The 13,122-nt window shown below is 43.6% G+C and overlaps 1 protein-coding gene across 2 annotated transcripts; it reads left to right on the top strand.

The window, feature by feature from the left end:
* Positions 1–1,180: 1,180 nt before the first annotated feature.
* Positions 1,181–4,076, top strand: LOC308466104 (olfactory receptor 1f45-like). 2 transcript variants are annotated; one of them, XM_080986638.1, is made up of 2 exons: positions 1,181–2,191; positions 3,820–4,076. In XM_080986638.1, the coding sequence occupies exon 1, from the start codon at positions 1,243–1,245 to the stop codon at positions 2,176–2,178; it is 936 nt and encodes a 311-aa protein (XP_080842764.1). In that variant the 5' UTR covers positions 1,181–1,242; the 3' UTR covers positions 2,179–2,191; positions 3,820–4,076. The 2 variants fall into 2 exon arrangements, with proteins under 2 accessions (XP_080842764.1, XP_080842763.1); XM_080986637.1 differs by having other exon boundaries at positions 3,842–4,076.
* The last annotated feature ends 9,046 nt before the right edge of the window (positions 4,077–13,122 follow it).

Raw genomic sequence — 13,122 nt, forward strand, 5'->3', positions numbered from 1 at the left:
CCCTCCGGACAGCAATAATGCAGAAACACGGGGAGCACCTGATGAAGTGGATGGATGTGTGGATGGCCCAGTATAAACCCACCAAAGGACTATCTTTGTTTTGCATCAGTGCACTTGCAAAACACCCATCTGGGTGGGCATTCAGTTTCTTTGGGTGGAGAGGATTTAGTTAGACCTAGTATCATTAGAAAGCCAGACACCGTGTCATTCAAAAGCCTTCAGAGCTTGGGACCAGTTTACTTGGAGGATGGCCTGACCCCCTATATCCCCACCCCCAACTACTTCAATCTGTGCAACGGACACAGTTCCAGGCGCCATGTAATCCTTGTTCCACACTGTGCTCTTTTCAGTAACTTCTTAAAACATTTTTATTCAGAAGTTACCAGTAAATGTATTTGATTTCCTTTTTGCTACCATTGATTTTAAGCACCATTTGCATATTTTGAAAGATTTTTATCGACCATGCCTCAGGGATCTTGTTTGTTTGTTTACAATCAAGTGGTTTATAGATTTCAGACCTCTGGGAGTGGCATGGTCTCATAGCCCATAGCGTGAATTGAGTATTAGCAGGTAAGAAAGAAAATGTGAGTGAGAAAAGAGCTGGGAAAATGTGACAACTTTGGGTTCAGGACTTTCCTCATGTTCATGCCTGGTGGGCCTGAGAGGTCGGCCCTTTGGGAGTGGGATGCACATTTTAGGTAAACATTTGACTGTGGGGCTGAGTGCATTTGCTGGGCTCGTACGCGAGATTCACCTAGAGAGGAGGGAGTTATTTCCTCCCCATGCTTGGCTGGGGCGCCACAACCTGTAGCTGGAGGGATGTTCCCCTACCAGAGTTATATACTTCTTTGAATTAAATTAACTGTTTTAATGTGGGCTTGCAATTCCTCCAACATGATCTTTATTACAAGCTGTCTCACAAACTTTCTTTGTGGTTATGGGGGGGTTGGGTTGTTTTTCAAAGGGAGATTGAAAAATAGCAGGGATGGGAAAGATTCATGATTCAAAAGATGTTGTATCTCCTGTTTCTCTTGCAGAATAATGGTACTCACAATATTTTTTTTAATCTCTGATAGGTTTTTCTGCAATGACTGTGTATCTCCAGCATTCTTTGCCTTGTGTTCATTGTCTTACACTCTCTCTTCTACTTCCCTACATAGGATCATAGAATTGCAGTTGGAAAGGACCCCAAGAGTCATCTAGTCCAACCCTCTGCAATGCAGGATAGAGTCTTCTAACAGGATGGAGATAGACAACAGGACCACTGTCTCTGAATTCATCCTCCTAGGCATCACGAGCCAGCAAGACTGGAACATGTTGTTCTTCACTACCTTCCTGATTATATACATCATCACAGTGCTGGGAAATCTGACTATTGTACTGGCCATAAGGTTGGATAGCCACCTCCTCCATACTCCCATGTACTTCTTCCTCAGCAACCTCTCCTTTGTGGACATCTGCTTCACAACAACCATCGTGCCCAAGATGTTGGCCAATACAGTCTCAGGAGTGAGGAAGATCTCATATGGTGGGTGCCTGGCACAGATGTACTTCTTCATTGCTTTTGGCATCAGTGACAGCTTTCTCTTGGCATCCATGGCACTGGACCGCTATGTGGCCATCTGTCGGCCTCTGCATTATGCCACAGTGATGAGCAACAGGACCTGCCTACTAATGGTGGCTGCCTCCTGGCTGACCTCTCACCTCCATGCTCTCCTGCACACCCTTCTAACATCCCACCTCTCTTTCTGTGCCTCCAATCAAGTGCCTCACTTCTTTTGTGATGTCTTCCCATTGCTGAAAATCTCTTGCTCAAACACCTATCTGAACACTCTGGTAGTGCACACAGAAGGAGCTCTGATTGTTAATGGAGCTCTAGCATTCATTGTCCTGTCATATACACGCATCCTGATAGCTGTGTTGAGGGTTCCATCTAAGGAGGGAAAGTGGAAGGCTTTCTCTACCTGTGGGTCCCACCTGGCTGTGGTGACCCTATTTTATGGCACTGTCATCTGGGTCTACTTCCAGCCCTCATCCAGCTTCTCAGCTGAGAAGGATACACTGGCTGCCATCATGTACACTGTGGTTACACCCATGCTGAACCCCTTCATCTACACTCTGAGAAATGACAAGATGAAGGAAGCCCTGAGGAAGCTTTTTGGAAGCAAAGTCAACTAAACTCCTAAAGGATGTAAGCCTGTATTTTGTGAATGCCTCTGATGAATGGGGATGGTTTCTGCCTTTGTGTGGTATCAATGTAGAATCCTTATGGTCAGCATTTCACACAGGAAGTGTTGATGAGAATAACTGGTGAAAAGAGAGATAATGGTTTTCATGTGGATCCAAGGGTTTCTATGTCACAGAATCACAGAATCGTAGAGTTGGAAGGGCCCCCAAGAGTCATCTAGTCTGACCCCCTGCAATGCAGGAATCTCTACTAAAGCATCCATGACAGAAGACCATCCAACCTCTGCTTAGAAATCTCCAAGGAAGGAGAGTCCACCATCTCCCAAGGGAGACCATTCCACTGTCAAACAGCTCTTACTGTCAGAAAGATCTTCCTGATGTTTAGTTGGAATCTCCTTTCTTGCAACTTGAAGCCATTGGTTCATGTCTTACCCTCCGGAGCAGGAGAAAACAAGCTTGCTCCCTCTTCTGTGGGTCAGCCCTTTGTTGTCTTTTGAATTTTCCATGCCAAGAGATGCCACTTCTTAGGCTGACATACTGAATGGCTGACTGTCCAGCTATTCAGTGCATAACTATGGCATATTGATTATAATTGTAAGAATAATGCAGTGGCACATTCACACATGAAGCTCTCTATCAGGAGGCTGGCCATGTCTCCTACTTTGCAGAGGACAGTCCTCTATTTGAAGGGGTGTCCTGTCCAAGTCCATATTAATGTTACAAAACCATAATAATGGAGAGCTTTGTCTATCTGCACTTAGTAACATCAGGACATCAGGACAGCAGACTGAAGAGGCACACTGGGTATCTGCTCACTGTCTTCCCTCTAATATGCTGGCTGTTTTTGCCATAATAACAAACAAACAAACAAACAAACAAACACTGTCTTCCCCACTATGGTGAAATGTATTGCATTTTTATTTGAATTGTAAGAATTATGCAAATTTAATATGTGCCAGCAAATTTTATGCAAATCTAGGCTGTATCGCGTCTTCATTTTTGGCAATGTTTAAGTAACCACCCTACATATAAAACAGATTTGACTCAAGGTCAGAACCACTGAAGCATTGCATACAATCAAAATAGGTTCCACACAAGACTAAACTGCAATATTATGAAGGGATCTGCTTCCCCATAGGCAGGATCCTTCAATAAGGTCTAGTCACAAGTACATTTCATTCAGCAAAGGTTTCTAACACCAAATGAAAGGCTTCTGTTTGCAAGTCTGCAAGTTTGCAAGCCTGTTCTGTTGTTTCCTTCTGGTGTGCACAGGGAGTGGGGGATAGCCTCCAATTTGCCCCTCAGGTAATTCTCTAAATCACCCTAATGCTGGGTTCTCCTTCCATTGAATGGGGGTTGTTTCAATTACTTTATTTTTTCCCCTTTAGATGAGAGGCTGTCAGTGATTAAAGGCTTCTTCCACCTTGCCAGAGTGGAAACTGGCATTGGGCAATTCAGAGAAACTAGTCAAGCAGTCATTCATAGATGATGATGATGATGATGATGATTATCCCTGCCCATCTGACTGGATTGCCATCTAAATATATATAACTAGATGCATGTCTGAATGCCAAGCCAGGTTTTTGCAAAACTTAACTTCCTCCTATGGTGACCATGCGTCTTACTTTACAGAGGACAGTCTTCTAGTTTGAAGGGCTATAAGAAAACAGCCATCACAGTCTGAAGGTGTTCCCTGTTTGAAGCCCTGTCTTCCTTAAGTCTGCTTTGAAGACAAAGACTGAGAAAAGAGCACAGAGGTATTGAAGTTGTCCTTCAGCAATGAGAACCTGAACAACTGATTGGGAAGGCATGCAGTTCATTTGTCAACATTTGCCCCACTTGGGTGAGGTGCATTGTACTTCTGTTTAAATTATGGTAATCTTTTCTAAATTTGCATATACAGAATATAAATTTTTTATGCAAATCTCTGTGTGTGTGTCCTCTTTTTTGGCGACCCTTAAGTGACCACTCTACTACTTCCTCCAAAGGTTTGTCTGGGTACTAAAATACTACTACTACTACTACTACTAATAGTACTTGGCTCTGGGTGGCTTCCAGCAGAGAATTAAAGAACACACAATACATCAGACATTGAAAGCTTCCCAATACAGGCAGTGGTGGAGGAAGCCGCTTGAGCGCCTGGGGCGGGGGTGGGGCAGGGCAAGCCATCCATGGGGCAGGGCACACCATGGGGCCTCCGGAGTCTGCCTGCCTCCTCCCACTCAGCCGTCCTACAGCTGGGGGGGGGGAGGCAGTGGGTGGACCATTTGGGAGAGCATGGAGCCTGAACGCGCCCAAGCCACCGCCTCACTTCCAGGAGAGATGCGTGGCTGCAGGTGGTGAGTGCCACCCGGCATTTTGTCACCCCCCTCAGTGGTGACACCCAGGACAGCTTGCACCTACTGCACCCCCCTTCCTCCACCCGTGAATACAGGGCTGACTTCAGATGTCTACAGACAATTGTATAATTGTTTTGGTTTTTATAATAATTTTTCATTAATAATAATCCAATATGAGCCACAAATACAATACCAAATCATAATACAATTAAAAGAGCAAATTATTCCATATGAAATTAAACATTTTTGGGTGACTTCCCGTGCTCTGATTTTGGGGAGATGCTGTTGTTATTCCTTATTCCTGCTTCCACTCTTATTTAATCGAAGTAATACAGTTCCAATGTTAATCCTTTATTTTAGCAGCCATTGACATAATGACTTTCATTCATGTTTAACTGTTCCATATCTGTTAGTTTGCCAAAGGGGTTTATATCTTGTAACTTTCTGTGTGGAATACATTTTAATGTTTGTCTTTCCTTTCCTCTTGCTGGCATCCCACCACCACCACCACTCCGAGAACTTATTTCTTACTGTGCAATCTTCTCCGCCATCTTTCTTTGGCATCTAGCCTTGGCTCCGGGCAGATTTCCAGCATTTCTCTTTGATCTCTTACCGTCCTTTAACAAGCTGGTATCTCTCCCGAGCCGTAATAAATCAAAGTCAGGGTCCTCATTAGGGAGGTATACAAAACATCCCATATTCCACACAGTTCCATTCTTTCAATTAGTCCATACAAATTATGAAGTTTTTGTTGATTCCCTCTCGCATACCATTAATAGTTGCAATCCATTGATAATTATATTCCATTAGAAATTATTTTCCTTTCTTCGGTGAAGGGTTACCAAATCATAAAAACACATAGTGCATATATAGAGACGAAACAAAGGCTTCCCTCCACCCACCTTCCAATCCAGTTACAGTGGTACCTCGGGTTAAGAACTTAATTCAGTCTGGAGGTCCGTTCTTAACCTGAAACTGTTCTTAACCTGAAGCACCACTTTAGCTAATGGGGCCTCCTGCTGCTGCTGCGCCGTTGCTGCACGATATCTGTTCCCATCCTAAAGCAAAGTTCTTAACCTGAGGTACTACTTCCGGGTTAGCGGAGTCTGTAACCTGAAGCGTTTGTAACCCAAAGCGTTTGTAACGTGAGGTACCACTGTACAATGGTAGTCCTCTCCAGATCGAGACCTTGGCACTCAGTGGCTGATTCATTTAGCAGGTTATCTTATCTCCTTCCAGAACATGTCTGTTTCTTAAGTCCAAATTCATATCTATTTTAAAAAACAGAGGAACTGCTGCTCATAGTGACTGCGTTGGAGAGTTCCCGATACGTGCAGTGCTATGCATTCAGCATCCTCTGCCCCCACATTGTAGAAGTGAAAAGCAGGTATCGGACGATCTGCGAGTGTGAGCTCAGCCCCCCAACCCGGGGAGGGGGGGCTTGCAAGGATAATTACTCTCAGATTATCCTTAATTGGCTGAACGCCCAGCCTCTGCTATCGTGGGAACTGCTGTTGACCATGGTGGCTCAAGCTGGAAGTCAAGTTGTATAATTTTGTTTTTTGTTTTTTGTTTTGTTCAGCTTTTTAAAATATACAAATAAATACATAGATAACAAATACATATATTGCTAACTTCTATATAAATCAAATAATATCAGACTTTGAAACCTTACATCTCAACATATATAAAAAAGAAAGAAAGAAGAAATGAGAAAAAACAAAGACAATAACAATTTTTAAAAAAAGATTAAATAAGTATCTTTTGTTAGATACAATTCAATACGATTCAGTCCTATCATAGCATTTCTCATATATGATACCTTTCCATATGGATTGAATCTCTTTACCTATTTTAATTATTGTGATGTGGTGGACTTTCATCTTACTAATTTTCCCCTTGCATTTAATGTTTTCTCTTCATCTTGGTATGAGGGAGCGATGTATCCCTATTTACGAAGTTATTCCAAAAACAACCAAATCTCAGAGGCGGAACCTTGTTTCCTTAAGAAATTACTGAAGCATTCCCACTCTTTTTTAACATTATCTGCTGACTTATTTCTTATTGATTCTGTCATTTTTGCGAGTTCCAAGTACTCACAAAGTTTTAGTTGCCATTCCTCTCTTGAAAGGATAGTCTTGCTCTTCCAATACTTTGCCACTAATACTCTACCTGCGGTTGCTGCATAGAAAAATATTCTTCTTCTTTCATATGGAATGTTATTTGATAGAATCCCTATTAGGAATGCTTCCAGGTTTTTATTGAAGGTTAATTTTAATAATTTTTTTAACTCTTTGAAGACCGTGTCCCAGATTTTTTTAAATTTCTGGGCACGTCCACCACATGTAGAAGAAAGTTCCTTTATGGGATTTGCATCTCCAACATTTATTGTTGTAACTTTTTGTTGTTGTTTAGTCGTTTAGTCGTGTCCGACTCTTCATGACCCCATGGACCAGAGCACACAAGGCACTTCTGTCTTCCACTGCCTCCCGCAGTTTGGTCAAACTCATGCTGGTAGCTTTGAGAACACTATCCAACCATCTCGTCCTCTGTCTCTTCCAGGGAGTCTTCTCTTCTCATGAGGTGGCCAAAATATTGGAGTCTCAGCTTCAGAATCTGTCCTTCCAGTGAGCACTCAGGGCTGATTTCCTTCAGAATGGATAGGTTTGATCTTCTTGCAGTCCAAGAGACTCTCAAGAGTCTCCTCCAGCACCATAATTGAAAAGCATCAATTTTTCGGCGATCAGCCTTCTTTATGGTCCAGCTCTCACTTCCATACATCACTACTGGGAAAACCATGGCTTTAACTATACGGACCTTTGTTGGCAAGGCAATGTCTCTGCTTTTTAAGATGCTGTCTAGGTTTGTCATTGCTTTTCTCCCAAGAAGCAGGCGTCTTTTAATTGCGTGGCTGCTGTCACCATCTGCAGTGATCATGGAGCCCAAGAAAGTAAAATCTCTCACTGCCTCCATTTCTTCCCCTTCTATTTGCCAGAAGGTGATGGGACCAGTGGCCATGATCTTCGTTTTTTTGATGTTGCGCTTCAGACCATATTTTGCGCTCTCCTCTTTCACCCTCATTAAAAGGTTCTGTAATTCCTCCTCACTTTCTGCCGTCAAGGTTGTGTCATCTGCATATCTGAGGTTGTTGATATTTCTTCTGGCAATCTTAATTCCGGTTTGGCATTCATCCAGCCCAGCCTTTCGCATGATGAATTCTGCATATAAGTTAAATAAGCAGGGAGACAATATACAGCCTTGCCGTACTCCTTTTCCAATTTTGAACCAATCAGTTGTTCCATATCCAGTTCTAACTGTAGCTTCTTGTCCCTCATAGAGATTTCTCAGGAGACAGATGAGGTGATCAGGCACTCCCATTTCTTTAAGAACTTGCCATAGTTTGCTGTGGTCGACACAGTCAAAGGCTTTTGCATAGTCAATGAAGCAGAAGTAGATGTCTTTCTGGAACTCTCTAGCTTTCTCCATAATCCAGCGCATGTTTGCAATTTGGTCTCTGGTTCCTCTGCCTCTTCTAAATCCAGCTTGCACTCCTGGGAGTTCTCGGTCCACATACTGCTTGAGCCTACCTTGTAGAATTTTAAGCATAACCTTGCTAGCGTGTGAAATGAGTGCAATTGTGCGGTAGTTGGAGCATTCTTTGGCACTGCCCTTCTTTGGGATTGGGATGTAGACTGATCTTCTCCAATTCTCTGGCCACTGCTGAGTTTTCCAAACTTGCTGGCATATTGAGTGTAGCACCTTAACAGCATCATCTTTTAAAATTGTAAATAGTTCAGCTGGAATACCATCACTTCCACTGGCCTTGTTATTAGCAGTGCTTCCTAAGGCCCATTTGACTTCACTCTCCAGGATGTCTGGCTCAAGGTCAGCAACCACACTACCTGGGGTGTACGAGACATCCATATCTTTCTAGTATAGTTCCTCTGTGTATTCTTGCCACCTCTTCGTGATGCCTTCTGCTTCTGTTAGGTCCTTACCACTTTTGTCCTTTATTATGGTAATCTTTGTACAAAATGTTCCTTTCACATCTCCAATTTTCTTGAACAGATCTCTGGTTTTTCCCATTCTATTGTTTTCCTCTATTTCTTTGCATTGCTCGTTTAAGAAGGCCTTCTTGTCTCTCCTTGCTATTTTTTGGAAATCTGCATTCAATTTCCTGTATTTTTCACTATCTCCCTCGCATTTTGCTTGCCTTCTCTCCCCCACTATTTGTAAGGCCTCGTTGAACAGCCACTTAGCTTTCTTGCATTTCCTGTTCATTGGGATGGTTTTCATTGCTGCCTCCTGTATAATGTTGTGAGCCTCCATCCATAGTTCTTCAGGCACTCTGTCCACCAAATCTAAATCCTTAAACCTGTTCCTCACTTCCACTGTGTATTCATAAGGGATTTGGTTTAGATTGTATCTTATCGGCCCAGTGGTTTTTCCTACTTTCTTCAGTTTAAGCTGGAATTTTGCTATAAGAAGCTGATAATCTGAGCCACAGTCAGCTCCAGGTCTTGTTTTTGCTGACTGTATAGAGCTTCTCCATCTTTGGCTGCAGAGAATATAATCAATCTGATTTTGATGCTGCCCATCTGGTGATGTCCACGTGTAGAGTCGTCTCTTGTGTTGTTGGAAAAGCGTGTTTGTGATGACCAGCTTGTTCTCTTGACAGAACTCTATTAGCCTTTGCCCTGCTTCGTTTTGAACTCCAAGGCCAAAATTGCCAGTTGTTCCTTTTATCTCTTGATTCCCTACTTTAGCATTCCAATCCCCTATAATGAGAAGAACATCCTTCTTTGGTGTCATTTCTATAAGGTGTTGTAAGTCTTCATAGAATTGGTCAATTTCAGTTTCTTCAGCACCAGTGGTTGGTGCATAAACTTGGATTACTGTGATGTTAAAAGGTCTGCCTTGGATTCGTATCGAGATCATTCTATCATTTTTGAGATTGCATCCCAGTACAGCTTTCGCCACTCTTTTGTTGACTATGAGGGCCACTCCATTTCTTTTACGGGATTCTTGCCCACAGTAGTAGATGGTCATCCGAACTGAATTCGCCCATTCCCATCCATTTTAATTCACTGATGCCCAGGATGTCAATATTTATTCTTGCCATCTCATTTTTTACCACATCCAACTTACCAAGATTCATAGTTCTTACATTCCAGGTTCCTATGCAATATTTTTCATTACAGCATTGGACTTTTCTTTCGCTTCCAGGCATATCCGCAACTGAGTGACCTTTCGGGTTTGGCCCAGCCGCTTCATCAGCTCTGAATCTACTTGTACTTGTCCTCCGCTCTTCCTCAGTAGCATGTTGGACGCCTTGGGACCTGAGGGACTCATCTTCCAGTGTCATAAGCTTTATATGCCTGTTGTCTTGGTCCATGGAGTTTTCTTGGCAGGGATACCAGAGTGGCTTGCCAGTTCCTGCTCCAGGTGGATCACATTTGGTCAAAACTCTCCACTATGACCTGTCCATCTTGGGTGGCCCTGCACGGCATAGTTCATGGCTTCTCTGAGTTATTCAAGCCCCTTCGCTACGGCAAGGCAGTGATCCATGAAGGGGGTTGTAACTTTTATTTTAGCCAATTTTGAAGGGGTTAAATACCATCAAAATTGCATTTTCATGAACTTTTCTTTAAATAACATGCCGTGAATTTAGGATTTCTTTTCCACAACTCCTCCCATTTTTGTAATAGAATTACAGTTGTATAATTGTTTGTCTCCTTGACATCTGGTGGGAGAGCATTCCACAGGGCAGGTGCCACTGCCAAGAAGGCCCTCTGCCTGGTTCCCTGTTCCACTTCCTGCAGCGAGGGAACTGCCAGAAGGCCCTCAGAGCTGGACCTCTGGACCAGAGCTGGATGAGGGGGCAAAGACGCTCCTTCAGGTATACTGGGCCGAGGTCATTTACGGCTTTAAAGGCCAGTACCAACACTTTGAATTGTGCTCAGAAACGTACCAGGAGCCAGTGTGGATCCTTTAGGACCAGTCAGGAGTGCCAGCTTGGGTCCGTAACCGTGGATGCCTGGGACCATGGGTGCCAGGCAGTGTGCATGGCCCTGGCACCAAAATTTGTGGGTGCCCAGCCCCTTTATGGGGCATTTTGTGGTCCCCAGGGAGCTGGCACCTACGGGAACAGAGTTATATGGTCTCGGTGGCCACTCCCAGCTATCACATTCTGGATTAGTTGTAGTTTCTGAGTCACCTTCAAAGGTAGCCCCACGTAGAGCTCATTGCAGTGGTCCAAGCGGGAGATAACTAGAGCAAGAACCACTCTGGTGAGACAGTGCACAGGCAGGTAGGGTTTCAGCCTGCGTACCAGATGGAGCTGGTAGACAGCCACCCTGGACACAGAGTTAACCTGCAAGAACTTGCAAACTAATTTTATTTTATTTTTATTAATCAATCCTGTACATTTTTTTTAATTAGTGGGAGAATTATCATCAGCTGGAAAGGCAAAGGCTTCTGGGCTGGATAACAAGTCCCTCTGAGTGCAGAGACACCAGAACTAGCTAAAGAAACTACAATTGTCCCCAAAGGGGTCTTTTTCAGGGAGTTGCACCAAGGGAAAGGAGCATTAGATCATCTTCTCTCTCCCACGGGAAAAAGATTGAGGCAAATCATGACTTCCAGAGCAGCATAAGAAAGCTTTAAAAAAAGCAGCCTGGGCTGCATCACACAAGAACTAACAAAGGCACACGTTCTCTTTCTGCACAGGTATGATGGGAACTGGGAACTAAAAAATGGAATCTAGGCCTGTTCTGATCTTTGGTAAGGGTCTCTCCAGCTGTTTTGTGGCTCAGGCTCCCAGAAGACCCAGTCAGAATGGCCAATGGTGAGGGATTCTGGGGGCTGTAGTCCAGCAACATCCACTGGTTGAGGAAGACAGCTCTGTGGGGGCAGCTGAAGGGAATGAACTGGCATGTAGGATGTGGTTTGTTGTAGGAACAGAGATATCAGATCAACATTTGTAGTGACCAGTTCCTGACCCTAAACTTAACCACATCCAGTTCTACCTTATAAGATTCCAGAGCTTATTAAAAGCACTTCTGCATCTAAGGTTGGCTTTCCTCCAAGGGTGTGACCCTCCAGATGTTTTTGGACTTGTATCAGGCACTTGGATAGGGAAACTTTTATTATCTATGGCAGCCTTCACCAACCTGGTACTCTCCAGATGTTGCTGAGCTCCAACTCCCAACAGAAGGGTTAATGGTAAGGGATAATAGGGGTTGGAGTTCATCAAAATCTGTCAGGCCACAGGTTCTCCACCCTCAGGGACCTCTGCTCAAGTTGCTCCTCTCACCTCCCAAGCTTTCCTGCATCCAGTACAAATTCTTTGTCCTTTTCTTCAAAGAATTTACTCTCATCCTTCTCTTTTGACCTTTAATTACTCCCCCCACATCTTCATCCTCCAGCTCTACTGCCTTGCACCACCCCAAAGCCTCCTGCTGTCTCTCCACTCCTTCTCCCTTGATAGCGCCAGATACCTCTGAGCTGCCATCTCTGCTTCCTCTTTTAAATACCTCCTCAAAGCATGCCTTTCCCATAGAGTGTCAACCTATTGCCTGACATTCCCAACTGGCATGAACCTTAAATACCTGTAACGACATCTGGGCATATTCATCCCTTGTTATTCTTTTATCTCCCATTCCTCCCTTCCCTTTTCATCCCTGCCTTTAGACTGTAAATTCCTTGGGGAGCTTCTTTTTTAAAAAGGTTATGTAGACAATGGATACCGTGTAGAGCTGAGTAAAGCTATGGTGATTGTGGGTTGTGCTTAATACCCATTCAGTTAATGAGGGGGCATTATTGGGTTGTTGTTTTTATTTTGATTATATATTTTATGGTTTTATATTTTGATTTTGTTCTGTGAACCACCTTGAGCACTCTGGATATTGGGGAGAATATAAATTCTAATAATAATAATAATAATAAGCATGACTACCTTAAGTTTAGTAATTTCAATGGGTCTACTCTGAGAAGGACTAGCACTGGATTCAATCCTGTATGTTTGTGTGTCCATGTCCATGACAATTCCACTCTCCATGCTCTCCACGATAAGTGTTCCATCACCATCTGGTGGGCATGAGGAGTTCCTGCTTTCCTCTGAATTCATAGAATCATAGAATCATAGAGTTGGAAGAGACCACAAGGGCCATCGAGTCCAACCCCCTGCCAAGCAGGAAACACCATCAGAGCACTCCTGACATATGGTTGTCAAGCCTCTGCTTAAATACCTCCAAAGAAGGAGACTCCACCACACTCCTTGGCAGCAAATTCCACTGTCAAACAGCTCTTACTGTCAGGAAGTTCTTCCTAATGTTTAGGTGGAATCTTCTTTCTTGTAGTTTGGATACATTGCTCCGTGTCCGCTTCTCTGGAGCAGCAGAAAACAACCTTTCTCCCTCCTCTATGTGACATCCTTTTATATATTTGAACATGGCTATCATATCACCCCTTAACCTCCTCTTCTCCAGGCTAAACATGCCCAGCTCCCTTAGCCGTTCCTCATAAGGCATTGTTTCCAGGCCTTTGACCTTTTTGGTTGCCCTCCTCTGGACACGTTTCAGTTTTTCAGTGTCCT

This window comes from Podarcis pityusensis (genome assembly GCF_964106645.2).
Source record: "Podarcis pityusensis genome assembly, chromosome: 17".
Taxonomy (NCBI): Eukaryota; Metazoa; Chordata; class Lepidosauria; order Squamata; family Lacertidae; genus Podarcis; species Podarcis pityusensis.

Excerpts from the sequence above, each read along its gene's own strand:
- LOC308466104 (XM_080986638.1), top strand. The coding sequence starts at position 1,243 with ATGGAGATAGACAACAGGACCACTGTCTCTGAATTCATCCTCCTAGGC.